The 19,243-nt window shown below is 44.1% G+C and overlaps 2 protein-coding genes across 5 annotated transcripts; one reads left to right on the forward strand and one right to left on the reverse strand.

The window, feature by feature from the left end:
- Positions 1-6,465: 6,465 nt before the first annotated feature.
- LOC308470047 (uncharacterized protein) lies at positions 6,466-13,042 on the reverse strand. The gene is made up of 3 exons (XM_080993280.1): positions 12,958-13,042; positions 10,227-10,390; positions 6,466-8,902 (listed from the first exon to the last, which is right to left on the reverse strand). The coding sequence occupies exons 2-3, from the start codon at positions 10,324-10,326 to the stop codon at positions 7,755-7,757; spliced, it is 1,248 nt and encodes a 415-aa protein (XP_080849406.1). The 5' UTR covers positions 10,327-10,390; positions 12,958-13,042; the 3' UTR covers positions 6,466-7,754.
- A 79-nt stretch (positions 13,043-13,121) lies between these two features.
- On the forward strand, positions 13,122-18,997 carry LOC308469754 (uncharacterized protein). 4 transcript variants are annotated; one of them, XM_080992660.1, is made up of 3 exons: positions 13,122-13,380; positions 15,242-15,363; positions 16,662-18,997. In XM_080992660.1, the coding sequence occupies exons 2-3, from the start codon at positions 15,330-15,332 to the stop codon at positions 18,125-18,127; spliced, it is 1,500 nt and encodes a 499-aa protein (XP_080848786.1). In that variant the 5' UTR covers positions 13,122-13,380; positions 15,242-15,329; the 3' UTR covers positions 18,128-18,997. The 4 variants fall into 4 exon arrangements, with proteins under 4 accessions (XP_080848786.1, XP_080848787.1, XP_080848785.1 ...); XM_080992661.1 differs by having other exon boundaries at positions 15,281-15,363; XM_080992659.1 differs by lacking the exon at positions 13,122-13,380 and adding an exon at positions 13,659-13,719.
- Positions 18,998-19,243: the final 246 nt, after the last annotated feature.

A 19,243-nucleotide genomic window follows, 5' to 3' on the forward strand; every position in this document is an offset into this window, starting at 1 on the left:
AAGGCCAGCACCACAGTGATATTTTTTGCTAATAAGGAAGAAACAGCAGCTGAGAAGATAAGGCTGAAGACTGTTTGTCTGAGAAGGCAGGTCACTTTCCTTGGCCAGTGTATGAAGAGACAAGAGGATAAAAAGGAAAGCAGGAGGAAGACTAAGAGGATGTAGGACAGGTCCCAGTTGTTGGCTTTGACTATTGGAGTTTCCTTGTATTTAATGAAGATTCCTAACACCATGTCTGGCATTACAGACAGGAATAGGGCAATGAAAGCTAAGCTGATCCCCAGATGTTCTTCATAAGCCAGGAAGCTGATAATCTTGAGAACACATTGATCTTGGTCCTTATTTGGATGCTGATCTTCGGGGCATTTTGTGCAATGTTCGCCATCTGAAGAGGACCAATTTGGAATGCCTTCACCCATTTTTATGCGAAGGGTCCAAATTGCACCACTTTAGATGCATCTGTAGATCTTGGTGGCTCCATGTTCTGACACAGAAGGTGCTGATGTACGCAACCATATCTGCTATCACTTTGGTGCCTATTTAAAACCTTACTTTCTGAACATGGGTTGTAAGTAGAGACAGCGCTGGCTCAAGACATTTTGATGACTGAGCTGAAGGACAAGTTGATGCCCAGATGTCTCAGAAGGCACATGCAGAAGCCAATCAGAATGGCAATTGAATCTTATTCCCAATACTGGTGAACGTAGTGTATCTTCCACTGCACTTGCGGGCAACCAGCTAGTGTAGGGGGTACAGGGCAGGACAGCTGGCTCTCACAGCTCTGTCCTGTCTCTGCCCCATGGCATCTGCCACCTCAGGCAGCTGCCTCATTTTTGTGGTGACCTTGAGTGGAGATCTTTCAAACAGTCTGCCTATGTATTGAATGTGAAATTGCTTTTCTATATGGAATTGTTTTAATATAGGAAATGGTCCTACTATATATTTATTATTGTTTCATAGGAAGAGTTCACAAATGAAAGGAAGTGAATAAATGAAAGGAAGTTTTATGTGCTCATGATGTTCAGAAGTAACAACCCCATGTTGTGTTTATATTCAGATACAGCCCAGATATTGTAAAAGAGAGTTTTCACAGATTTAGGATGTGTGTTCATGGGGGAGAAGCGGAAGGTCCTGTCACATGAGTATACTTTGCTTCACGCATGCAACAAGCTATGTTCTCGTGTTCTCATGTTAGTAGAATCCCACCCAATGAACCCAAGTTACTCATATCTATTAATATTAATGGGTCTACTCTGAGTAGAAATAAGGTTGGTTACAACCCTAACACTCCATATTGTGCATGTATATTCATATATGCTCTAAAATAATATAGTGGTACCTTGGGTTAAGAACATAATTCGTTCCGGAGGTCCGTTCTTAACCTGAAACTGTTCTTAACCTGAGGTACCACTTTAGCTAATGGGGACTCCCGCTGCCACTGTGCGATTTCTGGTCTCATCCTCAAGTAAAGTTCTTAACCCAAGGTACTACTTCCGGGTTAGCGGAGTCTGTAACCAGAAGCGTTTGTAACCCGAAGTGTTTGTAACCCGAGGTACCACTGTATATTGGTCCTCTTATGAAGCTGTTTTGTCAGTAAAGGCCAGTCAAAGTTCACCTTTCCCCTCACATTGACCCATGTCAAGATCAGAGATACTTCTGCAAGTTCTCGTAAACATGTTTTCCTCCAGCACTGCACCTGCTCCTCAAACCACACAGAGACTCCAGGACTCCACTGCCTAGCCAATGCTACTCCCCCTTATAATTTTTCTTCTTCTACTCAGGGATTTAACCAAAGGTGGACTGTGGAAAAAAATCAACCAAACAGCATTTCAAAGCGCAAGGTGATGATGACTTGGTTTTAACATTACAGGAGCCAGAATCTAGTACAAAAAGAGTTTTAGAACTGATTCATGAGTTTGGTCGGGTGGCGGGATTTAAGTTGAATAAGCAAAAAACTAAAGTTCTGGGAAAAAACTTGACACCTTTAGAAACAGACAGGTTTCAGAAAGAAACAGAATTAAATGTGGTTAAAAAAGTGAAATACCTAGGGGTTAATTTGTCTTCCAAAAACTTGAATTTATTTAAAGATAATTATGAAAAATGTTGGTCAGAAGTTAAAAAGGACTTAGAAACTTGGTCAAGATTGAAACTTTCCTTGTTGGGTCGAATTGCAGCTATAAAAATGAATGTATTGCCAAAGATGTTGTTTTTGTTTCAAACCCTACAGATTGTGGACAGAGTGGAATGTTTTGGAAAATGGCAGAAGGATATTTCTAAGTTTGTTTGGCAGGGCAAAAAGCCCAGGATAAAATTTAAAATCTTAACTGATTCAAAAGAAAGAGGGGGATTTGCCCTGCCAGACTTAAGGTTATATTATGAAGCTGCAGCCTTCTGCTGGATGAAGGATTGGTTTCTATTAGAAAACACTGATGTCCTAGATCTGGAAGGGTTTAACAATTCTTTAGGATGGCATGCATATTTGTGGTACGACAAGGTAAAGACTCACAAAATGTTCAAAAACCATATTGTCAGAAAAGCATTATTTATTGTCTGGACTTATTAGAAAACTTATTAGAAAACAAGACCCCGAGATGGTTATCACCAATAGAGGCTAAGGCCCGAAAAAAACCCAATATGGAAGCCGGTTGGCCAAAATATTGGGAGATAATAGAAAAAATTGGAGAAAATTGGAGGCTGCAGAGCCTGGACAAATTAAAGAACAAGGTGCGAGATTGGTTACACTATGCTCAAATCCAAGAGGTCTTTAAAATGGACAAAAAAATAGGATTCCAGGTGGAAAAATCGAAGTTAGAGACAGAACTGCTTGAACCAAAGACTAAGGTTCTTTCGAGAATGTATAACTTGCTGCTTAAATGGAATACCCAGGATGAGACAGTCAAATCAGCCATGATAAAATGGGCGCAGGATTTTGGGTATAACATCATGTTTGAGGACTGGGAAAGGTTATGGACCACCGGTATGAAATTCACGGCATGTAATGCCTTGAAAGAAAATATTATGAAAATGATATATAGGTGGTACATGACCCCAGTCAAGCTTGCAAAGATATATCACCTGTCTGATAATAAATGTTGGAAATGTAAGGAGGCTGAAGGGACATTCTTTCACCTCTGGTGGACCTGTCCAAAAGTGAAGGCCTTCTGGGAAATGATTTATAATGAGTTAAAAAAGGTATTTAAGTATACCTTTCCCAAAAAACCAGAGGCCTTCCTCCTGGGCATTGTTGGCCAGAAAGTGTTAAAGAAGGATAGGACTTTCTTTATGTACGCAACTACAGCAGCAAGAATTCTCATCGCAAAATACTGGAAGACACAAGATTTACCCACACTGGAAGAGTGGCAGACGCAATTGATGGACTATATGGAACTGGCTGAAATGACTGGCAGAATCCGAGATTTGGGAGAAGAAACAATGGAGGAGGACTGGAAAAAATTTAAGGATTATTTACAAAAATTTTATAAGTTATATGAATGTTAAGAATTTGCATGATTTGGAAAATCTAGCTTCAGCAATAAGATTTGGTGATATGGGAAATTAAGTTATAATTATGAAACGACTAAAGTTTAAAGCAACATTATATCTATTTTAGGGTAAAAGTAAATTGATAATAAGTATTTTAAACCCAAAATATAATTATTTGAAAGTACAAAAGAACGCACGAAACAAGGTAATAATTTGCTGATATTTTTATTGTAAAGAATGCATGGTGAGGGAGATGTGGGGAAGTCCGGTTGGTTATGAAAAAATGTTTTGGAAAGATGGATTTCTTTTTCTTTTCTTTTTCTGTTATTTCTTTTATATATCTGACTTAACATCTGTACCTGGAAAAAAAGCAATAAAAATATTTTTTAAAAAAACACAAAGCGCAAGGTGATGTAGCTTCTCCTTGCGCTGGGCCTGAAATGTTTGCTATTCAGAGTCTATGTTTTGCATTCCCCAGTGCAATAACTTCCATATTGTTTGAGCACCTGAGGTCTAAGCCGCTAAAGTGACAGTGACAATGGACAACTTCCTATTCCCAGGATTTTGGTCATAGTAGTCATAGCTTTTTTCATGCTTTTTCTTCTGACGTGCCCTCGCAGCTTCAACTAGTTGGCAAACCTAAGAAAGCATCTCCCACCCTTCTTCACTAGTCCTCCATTCCTTTTTCATCTGCCCCTGAAAAACTGCCCCCTGCCCCAATTGCCCCTTCCCCAGCATTCAAATCCTTGGCAACCATCACCAAGGCTGCCCAAAACTATCTCGCCTTGGTTAGATGATTATGTTTCTTTTTAATTTAAGATATAAAGGCCACAGAAGAGTGTGTCATGAATTGCCTTCTTCATTCAGTGAGAAAGAACACAGAACTCTTAAAGCAGCCTTTCTCAACCTGTGGGTCCCCAGATGTTGATGAACTACAACTCCCATCACCCCTAGCTAGCAAGGCCAGAGCTCGGGGATGATGGGAGTTGTAGTCCAACAACATCTGGGGACCCACAGGTTGAGAACCACTGTCTTAAAGTAACCAAAGGTCTTGTGGCATCTTAAAGTCTGAACAATTATATTATAGAGCAAACTTTCATTGACTATAGTATGGCTCTTCAGTTCTACGAAATGTTGAACTGTTTCCTTGTTTGCGGGTGGGAGGTAGTTCTCATTTATATTTTAATTCTTGTTTGGTATAGAGGCAGCTCTTCTCCCACATGTTGCTGTCTGCCTTCCACTGCACTTTTAGACCTACATAGCTGCCTTGGATAACACAGCTCTAGATGAGCAAAAAGAACAAGCGTGCCCACCTCTGCCTTCATTTAATGAACACCTTCAGACTGGTGTTTTATTGAGGGTCTATTCTGCAACATGTTCTTGACACAGTATTAGGGGGAAGGTGCATTCTGCATTAGTTTGTCCTGTGATGCTTACCCAATGGTCGCCCATTGCTTGAGAAGGCTATAGCAGGAGAAAAATATACCATCCACTGAACACATTGCAAGCACATCTAAATCTCTCTAAGAGTCACGGCTTCAAATAAACCTGGATACTGTAGTTTATACTCCAGAGAGCTGTGAGTCTGGCCAACTCCACTGTCATTTCCTGTTCCAGTGTCCAAGTTGTCATCATGTTCAAATATATAAAAGGATGTCATATAGAGGAGGGAGAAAGGTTGTTTTCTGCTGCTCCAGAGAAGCGGACACGGAGCAATGGATCCAAACTACAAGAAGATTCCACCTAAACATTAGGAAGAACTTCCTGACAGTAAGAGCTGTTCGACAGTGGAATTTGCTGCCAAGGAGTGTGGTGGAGTCTCCTTCTTTGGAGGTCTTTAAGCAGAGGCTTGACAACCATATGTCAGGAGTGCTCTGATGGTGTTTCCTGCTTGGCAGGGGGTTGGACTCGATGGCCCTTGTGGTCTATTCCAACTCTATGATTCTATGATCTGCACCATCTGGCAGGCAATTTCTTCCTCATTCCCAGAGTCTGATATCATCATCATCATCATACCTTTTATTGGCATCACATACAACATCCAAAACAAATCAATACAGAATTACCACTTCCCCAGTGGCACATTTGCTAAAAGAAAGGAGGCAGAGCAGTTTATCGTCACATCTCTTGGTCTCCAGGGAGATCAGATGTCTGCAGTGTATTTCGATGACAAAAATCCTTGCCTGGGCTAATCACCCTGCAGTGCAATGAAGGGTCTGTTGCCATGTTTTATTGTGCTCTTGGTTACATGGGCTTCCTGGAAGCCATCTGATTAAACAGTGGTTTTCCTAGCCAGCGCCCTTTCCTAGTCTGTGCCCATCAATGAGGCCAAGCTGATCACCTTCAGCATGCTGGTCTTCCACAGTGTTTGGGTGTCCTTTGTTCCCACCTACCTGAGCACCAAGGGGAAGTACATGGTAACTGTGCAAGTCTTTTCTATCTTGGCCTCCGATGCTAAGCTACTGGGCTGAATCATTATTCATCAAATGATACGCTGAGGCCTGATCTGAGTACATTTGCTTGAGTTCCTGTCATCTTTACCTGTGATTGGAGGTTAGATTAGCACCACCACCACCCCATCCCGCTGACCCTTTGTACTAGCAATAAATTCAACAGATAATAATACAGTGGTGCCCCGCAAGACGAATGCCTCGCAAGACGGAAAAATCGCTAGACGAAAGAGTTTTAAGTTTTGGAGGTGCTTCGCAAAACGAATTTCCAATGGGCTTGCTTCGCAAGACAACAATGTCTTGCGAGTTCCTGCTGTTTTTTTCCCCTTCCCCCCCTTTTTCTAAGCCGCTAAGCCGCTTATCAGCTGATCCGATCAGCAGATAAGCTGCTAAAAGCCACTAATAGCGCTAATCCGTCAATGGGCTCGCTTCGCAAGACGAAAAAACCACTAGACGAAGAGAATCACAGAACGGATTCTTTTCGTCTTGCGAGGCACCACTGTAATAATAATAATAATAATAATAATAATAATAATAATAATAATATTTATACCCCACCCTCCCCAGCCAAGGCTGGGCTCAGGGCGGCTAACAAGCAATAATAAAAACAAGTTGAATGAATACAACTTAAAAACAAGAATTAAAATACAACATTAAAATATTGAAACATTAAAATGCAGCCTCATCACAGGAAGAGAAAGGAAAAAGAAAAAAGATCTGTGACGTGAATGTTGTTCCTTAAAACTAGCATTGTAATGCATTTCTTGTTTTTCCACATAAATAAGGAAAGAAATCGCTCCTTAATAATAAACTGTGAGAAACTGAATTTTCAATGGTTTCATTTCTTTGGGGTTGGGATGCATGCGAAGAATTTTTCCTCTTCTGGAAAAAAGCCAAATAAAGGTTATGGGAGTCTGAGGTATAAAAGGTCCTCGAGAGATCCAGCAGAACTAGGAAACAGCTCTCACCTTTGTCCCTAGCACACTGGAGATCATCGACCAGCGCGACCAAGGCAGTTTCTGTCCCATGACGAGGCCTGAATCCCGATTGGCATTCCTACCAAGGAAAAACCAGAACAAGTGTCGAGAGGATCCCGATCCTGCACAGAAGCGCCAGATTTGGGGGCTCGGTTAAAATACAGCCTTGCTTGAGGATAGGTGCTCTAATGCAGTGTTCCCCAACCTTGGGCCTCCAGCTGTTTTTGGACTACAATTCCCATCATCCTTGACCACTGGTCTTGCTAGCGAGGGATGATGGGAGTTGTAGTCCAAAAACAGCTGGAGGCCCAAGGTTGGGGAACACTGCTCTAATGGACACCCCCCTGTGGCGTTTGCCTCCTAGGTAGGTCATAAGGAAAGGGTTAAAATGGGTATGATGTGATTGGCCAGTGAGAATGCAAGGGGGGGAGTAAAAGAGTGGGAGGGTTTTGAAAGTCAGTTGAGGTTTGGGAGTTGAGAGTTGAGTTCAGTTGGGTTGAGGTTTGGGAGTTGAAGAAGGAAGAGGGAGGTTTAGGTGTGGGTTGGTAGAGTTGTATTGTGAGAGAGTGAGAGGAATTGTTAGGTGGAGTCAGATAGATAGTTGGAATAATCAGTTTGGAGTTGTTAGGAACTAAGAATAAGAAACTGACAAGAGAAAAAAATAACTGAAACCATAAGCTTGTTTCTGCATTTAAAAATAAACTTGAATATTTGTTTATGTTAACAACTGACTGGACTCCGTGTGTCCCCGTAAGATACGGGGTGGTGGCAGCGGAAAAAGCAATGGCAGAGGTGTGATTACTAGCTGAACCATTTTCCACACTGCACACGTTTAAATGCTTTTTCATCCTGTGTGAGTTTGTTGATGTTTTCTAAGTCTTCCTCTTTGACTGAAGATCTTCCCACACTCCATACATTTAAATGATTTCTCCCCTGTGTGAACTCGTAGATGGTTTTTAAGGTTTCCACTGTGACTGAAGCAGTTTCCGCACTCCATACATGTAAATGGTTTTTCTCCTGTGTGAATTCGTAGATGTTTTATGTGGGATCCTTTATCTGCGGAAGTCTTCCCGCACTCCACACATTTAAATGGTGTATCCCTTGTGTGAATTTGTAGGTGTTTTTTAAGGTTTCCGCCTTGATTGAAGCACCTTCCACACTCGTTACATTTAAATGGTTTTTCTCCTGTGTGAATTCGTAGATGTTGTGTATGGGATACACTATCTGAAGAAGTCTTTCCACACTCCATACACTTAAATGGCTTCTCCCCTGTGTGAATTCGTAGATGTTTGGCATAAGACCCACTATCTGTGAAAGTCTTCCCACACTCCATGCATTTAAATGGCTTCTCCCCTGTGTGAATTCGCTGGTGTGTAGTAAGGTCTTGCTTCCACCTGAAACATTTTCCACACTCCATGCATTCATATGGTTTCTCCCCTGTGTGAGTTCGCTGGTGTAAAGTAAGGCGTTGCTTCCACCTGAAACTCCTTCCACACTCCATACATTCAAATAGCTTCTCCCCTGTGTGAGTTCGTTTGTGTTTTGCATGGGTTCCACTATCAGTGAAAGTCTTTCCACACTCCATACATTCATATGGTTTCTCCCCTGTGTGAGTTCGCTGGTGTGTAGTAAGGTATTGCTTCCACCTGAAACACTTTCCACACTCCATACATTCAAATAGCTTCTCCCCTGTGTGAGTTCGCTGGTGTGTAGTAAGGTAATGCTTCCACCTGAAACATTTTCCGCACTCCATACATTTGAATGGCTTCTCCCCTGTGTGAATTCTTTGATGCGAACTAAGGGATGCATGCTTAATGAAGCACTTTCCGCACTCCAAACATTTAAATGGTTTTTCTCCTGTGTGAATCCGTTGATGTGTTCTATGGCTTCCAGAATTAGCAAATGTTTTTCCACACTCCATACATTTAAATGGTTTCTTCAATGAAATTCCAGGTGAATTCTTGGAATTCTGACTATTGTTTCCATCAGCTGCTTGGGAAGGAAAGAAAATCCTGTTAGGCTTCCAAAAAGTAACATAACACACATCTGGCAAAAATAGCACCTCTTATTTCTCTTATGTTCTCCCTTTTCATGTTCCAATTTTTTAAGAATACACCTAACATAATGCCAAAATATAGTAATGCCAGGTGTTACAATATGGGAAGCAAATGAAAACTTCTTTCCACGAGCGCCTCCTTCCCCGTTCTATCTCATTCTTCCTCGCTCGGCAAAGCCCACAGCAGAAGAGCCCGTCCAAGCACTGTGGACTCTCCCGGCTGGACTCCAACTCTCCTCCCCGGACACTCAGGCTGGTGCCCTTGAGACCATGGTGCCCTGGTGAGCCGCGCCAGTTGCACCACCAGGTAGAGACAGGCCTGCACACATCTAGTGAAAATAGCACCTCTTATTTCAATATATCTTACGTTCTCCCTTTTCCTTTTCCATTTTGTTTAGGAATGCAGCTATAATAATGTCAAATTATTATAATGCCAGGTGTTCCTTTTTAGGCAGCAAATAAAAACTTTCCTCTTTTCCCAGGCCTTTGCCTAATTAAATTGTCTCTTTAAATTGGGGGAGGGGTTCTGTTTCGGCTGTTACAATGTTTTGCATTTTTCTATTTTCTGTGATGCTTAGATGAAGGGTGGTAAGTGAACAATTCTATGTACCCTTGGAAGAGACCACAAGGGTCATCTTGTCCAATATCTTCTGCAGTGCAGCAATCTCGACTCTGCATCCAACCTCTGCTTAACAGGCTCCAAGGAAGGAGAGTCCACCACCTTCAGAGGTTGTCTACTGCCAAACAACTTTTACCATCAGAAAATTCTTTCCGACGTTTAATTGGATTCACATTTCTTGTAATCTGAATCCATTGCTTCAGGTCCTACTCTCCAGAGATGAAGACAACAAGCGTGTTCCATCTTCACATGACAGCACTTTAGATATGTGAAGACAGATATCTGAAGATGGCGTATCTCTTCTCAGTCTCCTTTTATCCAGACTAAGCATACCCAGCTTCCTCAGCCATTCCTCATAAGGCTTGGTTTCCTGACCCTTGACCATGTTAAGCTTGTGGTGTACTAAGGCCCTGAGACATGTACTACTGGCAAGCCAGGTTTTCTGTTTTTATATTGTAAGCTGTGCAGTGATGCTTAGATGAAGGGTAGTATATGAGCAATTCTATGAGAACTTGGAAGAGACCCTGTGGGCCCTCTTGTGCAATCCCCTGCAGTGGAAATAGCACCTAAAATTCAAAAGCCTGCTGAAAGGTTTTCCTCTTCACCATCTATGTCCCCATCGCCATTCCCCTGGAACTCACCAGATGTCTCTGAGGGCCCTGGGAGAAAATGCCCAGAGGTTATGGGGAGAGATGCAGGAGGCAGTCTGACAAGGTCATCTGTCCATCTTCCTCCTTCCATCCTTGCTAGGTTGGCAGGTTCAGGTGCTTTGGTCCTTCCTGAGGAGCTCAGAAGATGCAGGTTCCTGGGAGGGAGGAAGAAGCAAAGGGAGCCTCAGAGGCCCTGCAGGGATTCTCCTGCCCAAAACATTCTGCGGCCTCTGGAGAAGGAGAAGAAGGGGGAGAAGGAGAAGGAGAAAAAGAGGAGGAGGAAGAGTTTGGACTTGATATCCAAGGAGTCTCAAAGTGGCTAACCATCTCCTTTCCCTTCCTCCCCCACAACAAACACTCTGTGAGGTGAGTGGGGCTGAGAGACTTCAGAGAAGTGTGACTGGCCCAAGGTCACCCAGCAGCTGCATGTGGAGGAGCGGGGAAGCGAACCCGGTTCACCAGATTACGAGACTACTGCTCATAACCACTGCACCACACAGACTCTCCAAATGGGGAACTGTCCCAACAAGAGCCCCATTTTTAAAGTTTCTTTGGTGATACCAATTCAATCTGTGCTCTCCCTGTCATGGCTTGCTTGTGAGTAAATCTGCACAGGGCTGCTCTGCATATTCCTCCTCTTCGGACACCCAAAACATGCACCAGGTGAGAGACTTTGGAGAAGACTGCTCCACTCCCTTCTTCCAGCCAGGGCTTTCCTGACTTTTCTGCTTCTTTGAGGGGCTGCTTTCCCTTCCAGCCTCCACCCATCCATTTCTCCTTCAGCACCCACAGTCCCTTGGAAATCAGCACACCTCTCCCAGCCTTGGATAGTGATGATGATTTCTGGATTGCAGATGCAGCCTCTTTTAAACCATCACGCAGAGCCCAAAGTTTAAACAAGTTGTGATGTTCTGGGAGTGGGGGAGAAAAGCCAAGGCAGCCCCAAACCCCTGCAGAGATTTCTTTCCCTAAGTGGCACCCCAGCAACTCCTCCTACAGGAAAAGAAGGGTGACTTCCTCCTGAACCCCAGGAGAGTCATGCCTGGAAGAGGATCTTCTTTACTCCACCATTAAAAAACACTCCTTTCCGGACTACCTTTTCTCTCTGCCATCTTGGAACTCTGGCACTGCAGTCTCCGTCCCTCCTTCTCCCCCTACCCGTTTAGGGGAAGGGGATGCAACTCTGAAGAACATCACCAAAGTCCTCCTGGATCAGGCCAAATGGCCCACCTAGTCCAGCCTCCTGACCTCAGGGTGACCAACCAGATTTAGGTGGGAAGCTTCTTTGCATGCCTAAAACTCCCAGGATCAATCCCCAGGCAGTTAGGGCTGAGAGGAACTCCCTGCCTGTGAAACCCCAAAGAAACATTGATACCAGTCAAGAGTCAGCAACACTGACTCAGGTGGACCAATGGTCTAATTTGGTGTCATGAAGCATTCCGACCTTGGGAGTCCCAGTCCTAGAGGGAGATGCAGTTTCCACGTAGGAACGGGGAGAAAGGGAATTGGGACCCCCCCCCCTTTGCCCCGTTTATGGATGTGACTTTAAGGAGACTCCTGGGTAGGAGGGAGAAGCCAAGGCAGCCCCTCCGGAGATTTCCTCGTCCAAGATGGAGCCCCTTCTCTCAAGCCCCGCCCCACATATCTGATCACGTGACACAAGCCCCCTCAAGTGTTTTATTGTGGTTAAGGCTTTCTGGGAAATGATATATAATGAAATGAAAAAGGTACTTAAATGTACCTTCCCTAAGAAACCAGAGGCCTTTCTCTTGGGCATTGTCGGCCAATTGGTGTCAAAGAAAGATAGAACTTTTTTTATGTACGCCACCACAGCAGCAAGAGTACTCATCGCAAAGCATTGGAAGACTCAAGATCTACCCACTCTGGAAGAATGGCAGATGAAGGTGATAGACTATATGGGACTGGCTGAAATGACCGGCAGAATCCGTGACCAGGGGAAAGAGACGGCGGAAGAAGATTGGAAGAAATTCAAAGCTTATCTTAAGAAACATTGTAAAATTAATGAGTGCTAAAATGTCGAGATTTTAGGGAAAAAAGGGGTTTACAGCTGTAAAAGATTAAGTAAAAGAAAAGAATAAGGGGAAAATTTGATAAAACCAAGTTTTAGGATTTGCTGAAATAATTTTGGAAATTGGGATGTAGAAAGGGGAGGTATGGGGAAGTCGGCGAAGTAAGATTTATGAAAAAGGGATATGAAATTATACATGTTTGTTTGTGTGTTTGTTTGTTTGTTTGTATTTTGTATTGTTTGTGTTTATAAAAACTGTGGAAAACCAATAAAAATTAAAAAAAAAGTGTTTTATTGTGGTGGCCAAAGCCCTCACGGCCCCATGGATTTGGCTCCTATGCTCCACCCCCCAGAACCAGAGAACTGTGGAACTGGAAGGGACCCCTAGGGTCATCTAGACCATCCCCGCGCAATGCAGGGGTCGCAAGGAAAGCGTCTGCCACAGATGGAGGCCCACCCTCTTTCCCCACTTGGAGCCCTCCTTCTCAAGGGGCACCCGCTTCCGAGCCCCCCAAACAACCCCCTACTCCCTCCCCCGCGGTCATGGGTGGGTGGGGTGTGCTGGGACCTCAGAGGCCTTGGGAACCATGGCTTCCCTTCCCCCCACCCACCCAGGGGATCCTCCCATTCATCTCTCAGCCCCCCAACTGCTTACTCTGCACCCCACAGCCTCCCTTCGCCCAAAGGACTCACCGCCCCAGAGGCCTCCGAAGACAAGCGGAAAGAGGAGGCGAGGCGGAAGGACGGAGAGAGGGGCCTTTCCCAGGCCGCTCTAGGCAACCGGGCTCTCTCGCTCTCCTTAACCCTTACGTGGCCGCCCCTTCTGATCTCGCCACTTACTAGCTTTTGCAGAGTGCGCTTCGGGAGGTTTTTGCGCGCAGACGACGCAGCAGATCTGGCAAGAAGGGAACAGGCTACACTTCCCAGAAACCTCTTTGTCTTTTTTTTCATAAGGCAACAAGAGACTACAATTCCCAGCAGCTCTTTATCTCCCAGGCTCCCTTGCAACTGCAACGCGGGTGGTCGGCTGCCTCTGTTGGATGGGCAGGAAGGATTTGCAAGATTTGCAGCGTGGTCGGCGCGCGAAAGCCTCTGGTGTCCGCTTTGCAAAAGCTGGTAAGGGTGGGATCAGAAGGGACCCCTTTATTTCTGGGGGGGGGGGGGGTGCGTTGACCTTGGATCATGAAGACGGGGAGCCTCTTCTCGAGTGATCTGAGTTCTTGCTTTAGCTTCTCTCTTGCATGATTTTGCAGCCGCAAAGAAGGGGAAGGGGTCTTGCAGTCCCGCTTTGTGCTCTTGGAAGGCGACCGAGAGTAAGGATAGGGTCTTTACAAATTATCAAGGTGTGGGGTAGGGAGGTGGGGCTCGACTGAGGGAGATTCGCCTCTTGCTAAGGTGGCGAGCTGCAAGGCGTTTTGCATTTTCTGACCTAGCAAACTTTTTGAAATGTTTAAGGTAATGGTTTTGTTTAAGTTTGCTGCGTCAAATGTGCAGTCTGTATTTGACCTCCTTTGTAATGTGTTCTTTTGAAAAATTTTAAGATAATATACGTTGCTTTGAATGTGTATTTTATATACAGTATTACTTTACCCAGTAATGTTTTATTCTGAACTTAATGCGTTGCAAACCGCTCTGAGATTTTTTTTCTTTTAAAAATATATAAATCAGTATGACAATGACATGAATTACAGTAATAATTCTATACAGAAAAATATTTTGCAGGGTGCAAAGGGCCCCACTTTTCTCTTTATTGATTGTGTGATTTTGCAGAACTGTGCGTTGCCCATATTTTTAAGAAAGATCCTTTGGGCCTCTCCAAATAATTTTATATACACTTGCAATCGAAATTATTCAATCCCCATTGCAAATCAGGTTTATTATCAAGGTTTGCAGACTTTCAGCTGTTTGCAATGAGCAAATCAAACAAAAGCAATTGAAATAACTCAATGCAACTACGGTTGTACCTTGGAAGTCGAACGGAATCCATTCCGGAAGTCCATTTGACTTCCAAAACATTCGGAAAGCAAAGCGCGGCTTCTGATTGGCTGTGCGTAGCTTTTAGAAGACATCTGAAGGCAGCCCTGTATCGGGAGGTTTGTAATGTTTGCTGTTTTTGTTATATTGTTTATAACATTGTTTATATATTGTAAGGTATCCAGAGTGGCTGGGGAAATCCAGCCAGATGGGTGGGGTTGCACTGTTCCACTTTTATTTTACTCCATGAAGGAAGGACTACAAAATGGGGAAGGTTTGATACGGGCAGCCATAATCCCTTCACCATCCCAGCACATCCACAGGAGCCCTGCCCAGTTGCTATGCCAACCCTGATGGTCCTAGACAGAAGACCATCAACATCACAAAGAACTTGCATACTGGAGTGGATTCAGCACGGACTGGAACAAAGGACAATGATCAGCTCTTCCCTCTGGGGGCAGGAAACTGCAAACTCCCCTCTGTCACCTGGAAAGTACTCATGGGGAGGGGGAAAGGGGGAACCAGCCAGGTGACAGGACACTCAGGTTACCACCACCACCCCTCCCTCAACCCCTCCTTTCTGTGATATATGTATGATGTTTCTGGGGGTGGTCTTGATCTACAGGGTGGCAATTTTAAAAGTCTTTATAAGGCCTTGCACACCATTTTTCTGGGTCCTTCCTCTCTCCTGCAAGTGAGGGGAGCACCCTGTTGCAACAGATCAATAAAGGCCAAGCCTACAGGCTGCTGTTTTGCTCCAAGTTATCCTGGTTGGTGTCTTTGTTTTTGTCCAAGGGAGCCCTCGGATTTTCCCGTTAACAGCACTCTTACAACTACCCTGACACGATTCTACCCCACACTGGTAATCTGCACCCCCCTCCAGGCCTTAAATCTGAAGATAATGTACTCCAAACTCCACCTTCTTCCTGAATTCTGGCTTTGAGCTGTTTATTCGGGGGAATATGGGGATTCAGCAAGTTGTCTCTGTTTCCTTCTTTCGTAGCGTCCAATGACCTTGCAAGATGTTGATTGGCTTTTTCAGAGATGAGGAGGGATTGCTGCTGCTAAACTGAGCCTTGCATGGGAGCGTCATGGAGGAAAACGACGAGAACATGAGCTGCCTAGGTAATATATACATATATATATATATATATATATAATAAAAATGGCACAACAGGGAAAAGGAAAAAGCATACTCAGTTCTTACACGAGCTGGTATAAAAACAGCCCACAGCAATAACACATTTTGGGTCTTTCAGTAGAATGGATGGAATGAGTCGTTGCTTCCCATATCTGTCTACCATGGGGGCAACCACAAGGATCATCATAATGGAGTGAATTAACAAGGACACACTGTGCCTGTTCTTCCCTGACACAGGTCATCATACAGGGTGACAAAAGCAGGAAAACCAGTTTCGTCCAAGAGCACCTGGATCTAGTCAAAGATATATATCGTATTTTCCTCAAATTCATTTTGTCCTTAAGGCAGCATACATTTTTTTTTAAAGTACTGCACTGACGTAGTCGTGATACAATTAAAATTTAGTTACCATATTTTTCTGTGAAAAAGACTGTGCTTTTTAAGGGGGTTTTCTTATACACAGATATTGAAGGGGGGGGGGACACATGATTGGTGGCAGTTGCAAGCAGGAGATTGTCAGCAGCAATTAGGCATGTGATTGGTGGCTGCAGCAAGGCCTGCTGGCGATTGGCTGGTGCGACAATTTGGTGGGCGATTAGTGGCTGCTGGCTGCGAGCGTGCTTGGGATTGGTGGCTTCGGAGAGGCGTGTGATTGGCAGTGGCGGTCAGGCGGATGAGCGATTGTCGGGAATCCCCCTCCCCCAAAATAGCTTAACAACTCTGGGCAATCTCTCTCCCCCCCCCCCACTTCCTTTATTTGTGGTCCCTAAAAATAGGGGTTCTCTTATACACGGGGGCGTCTTATGCACTGAAAAATACAGTATCTGTGTAATGCTAAATATCTAATGATTAACAGTTCATTTAACATACATAGCAGATTTTAAGTCGGCAAGAAACTGGCCGAAAGGTCGGGTAAGTGCAGTTTTTCTAAAGCTCACCATGAACACCTCCCTTGTTCTCTTAGAATGGCAATGGCACCCACCTGAAAGGTGCTGCAACTGAATTCTGGCTGGAAAAAGGCCAATACATTAGTGCATGGGAGCTCCGCCCCTCCTTAAAATAAGATGTATTATACTTCTCAGTTCTTTTGGCCGTAGCTCTTAAAGGCCCCCTCTTAAAGCTTCAGAGAACTGGGGGTTGGGCAAGTCAGGTGATTCCAGCCCCTTGCATACACACACCCTTTCTTATCTTTGTGCAGCGTTGAGTTCCATAGATCAACGACACAAATATTCATTGTTTCCAAAGTTCATGTTCTCATTTTCCTGTTTACCATTTGTCCCAGGAAATGGCATTGGGGAGAAGAACATTTGTAGTTCTGGGAAGTGTTTTACTGGGAAACTTGATCTTGTCAAACACCAGAGAGACCATCATGGACACAAGCCGCACAAATGCCTGCAATGTGAGAAACAGTTTGCTCTACGGTGTCAACTAGTGAGACACAAGAGAATCCACAAGGGAGAGAAGGAATACGAATGCCCTGAGTGCCAGAAGACGTTTACCTGCTCAGAAAACCTTATGATCCACCAGAGAGTCCACACGGAGGAGAAACCTTATGAATGCAGGGAGTGTGGCAAATACTTTTCCCAAAAATATAACCTTGTGATCCACCAGAGATCCCACAATGGAGAGAAACCTTATGGGTGTGGGGAGTGTGGCAAATGTTTTTCTCAAAAAGCTCACCTTGTGATCCACCAGAGATCCCACACTGGGGAGAAACCTTACGGATGTGGGGAGTGTGGCAAATCTTTTTCTCTAAAAGCTCTCCTTGTGATCCATCAGAGATCCCACACTGGAGAGAAACCTTACGAGTGCATCGAGTGTGGGAAATGGTTTGCTGAACCATCTGCTTTCAGGCGCCACCAGAAAGACCACACTGGAGAGAAACCTTACGAGTGCATAGAGTGTGGCAAATGTTTTTCTCGTAAAGTTCACCTTGTGCGGCATCAAAGATCCCACACTGGAGAGAAACCTTATGAGTGCACCGTGTGTGGAAAACGGTTTGCCGAACAATATCCTCTCAGGCGCCACCAGAAAGTCCACACTGGGGAGAAACCTTACGAGTGCATAGTGTGTGGCAAATGTTTTTCTCAAAACACTAACCTCGTGTCTCACCACCGGAGAGTCCACATGGGAGAAAAACCTTACAAATGTATGGACTGTGGGAAGGGCTTTGCTGAAAAAGGTGATTTGATGAACCACCAGAGAGTCCACACAAGAGAGAAACCATACAAATGCATGGAATGTGGGAAAAGTTATGCTTTCCACTCGGCCGCTTTGTTACACAATAAAATCCACACTGGAGAGAAACCCTATAAATGCACAGCGTGTGGGAAATGGTTTGCCAACCAATCTTCCCTCAGGCAACACCAGAAATTCCACACTGGAGAGAAACCTTACGAGTGCATGGACTGTGGGAAGTGTTTTGTTGCCAACTCTACATTGGTGATCCACCAGAGATCCCACACTGGGGAGAAACCCTATAAATGCACCGAGTGTGGAAAATGTTTTCAACGCGACTCACACCTCATGAAACATCGGATAATCCATACAGAGGAGAGAAATCATAAGTGCCCTGAGTGTGGGAAATGTTATCCTGACAAGTCTACCTTGGTTGTCCACCAGAGAGCCCACACGGAGAAGAAGCCATATAAATGCACTGTGTGTGGGAAATGTTTTACTTACAGTGCGAGTTATAGAAAGCACCAGATAATTCACACTGGAAAGAAATGTGAGAACACCGTTTCTTGAGAATGGGGCATATACTATCTGGCATAAGGTCCAGTGTTCTCCCCCACCACCCATAACAGTAAATTTTAGAAAGTACCAGGGATTAAGGTGGGGGTTAATTTTCTCACTTATAACACCATTTTTAACAAACGGATCCAGGAAATTACAGGTGGGTTCCCAGAGTGTCTGTACATGGAAAACTGCTGGAAAGTTTTAATAATAAAACAACTTTGCATACAGTAAGAGAGCTCAAGAGACTCTTTTGAGGCTCAAGTTTTATTTCTTGATGAGCATGGGCCACACAGACTTTTCTTTTTAATGCATTACAAACACACATTGCAGGATGGGGGTACCTTGAAAGAAGTTACTGCTATTCCCACCTTGTATGTTACTCAGATGTAGATCCCATGGAGTTTAATGGAGCTTTTCCCCTGAGAGCTGTACAAATGATGAAAATAATAATTTTATAAAGCTATCATTTCGATGATTCCATTTTCTTTTGAGTCATTGCCCAGCCACATTGAAAAGGCCCATTGCTAGGCATGATGATTGTGATTCATCTTGAATTGTTATTTAGGTAGATGAAAGAAAATATTGGGAGACGTTTAATGAATAGGAAAATCAGTGTCTCAACAAACAAAGACATATTATGATGAGGGCTGAAGAGCTATGTCATATTTGATTGGTTCAGGATGGTGACAGTGGGTTGCTGTAACAGTGGGTTGGTGACTACTCAGATTGCTGCAACCCTTTGATGGTCAAATGAAATCACATATGTAATCTAGAAGTGTATATTGAACATAGCTTTCCATGTGTTTCTTCACATCCTCATTTTTGAGGCTATCCCTTTGTGCATTTGTACTTCAATAAAGGCCTGTCTTTTCACTTGGAGCCTGCACTCTTTTCTTTTTATTTTCTGGGTGGGAGACCTTCATTCAAGGAACCCCTTTTAAATTTCTCCAGCACAGCAATCCTGAGATCTACGCTGCATCCAGACAGTGGAATTTGCTGCCAAGGAGTGTGGTGGAGTCTCCTTCTTTGGAGGTCTTTAAGCAGAGGCTTGACAACCATATGTCAGGAGTGCTCTGATGGTGTTTCCTGCTTGGCAGGGGGTTGGACTCGATGGCCCTTGTGGTC

This window comes from Podarcis pityusensis, assembly GCF_964106645.2.
Source record: "Podarcis pityusensis genome assembly, chromosome: 2".
In the NCBI taxonomy this organism is placed as follows: Eukaryota; Metazoa; Chordata; class Lepidosauria; order Squamata; family Lacertidae; genus Podarcis; species Podarcis pityusensis.

What these genes read in the sequence shown, in the direction of transcription:
- LOC308469754 (XM_080992660.1), top strand. Translation starts at nt 15,330, where the DNA reads ATGGAGGAAAACGACGAGAACATGAGCTGCCTAG. An exon ending in CGAGAACATGAGCTGCCTAG is followed by an intron (nt 15,364 to 16,661) that starts GTAATATATACA and finishes CATTTGTCCCAG; the next exon opens with GAAATGGCATTGGGGAGAAG.
- LOC308470047 (XM_080993280.1), bottom strand. Translation starts at nt 10,326, where the DNA reads ATGGAAGGAGGAAGATGGACAGATGACCTTGTCAGACTGCCTCCTGCA. An exon ending in AGGGCCCTCAGAGACATCTG is followed by an intron (nt 8,903 to 10,226) that starts GTGAGTTCCAGG and finishes TTCCTTCCCAAG; the next exon opens with CAGCTGATGGAAACAATAGT.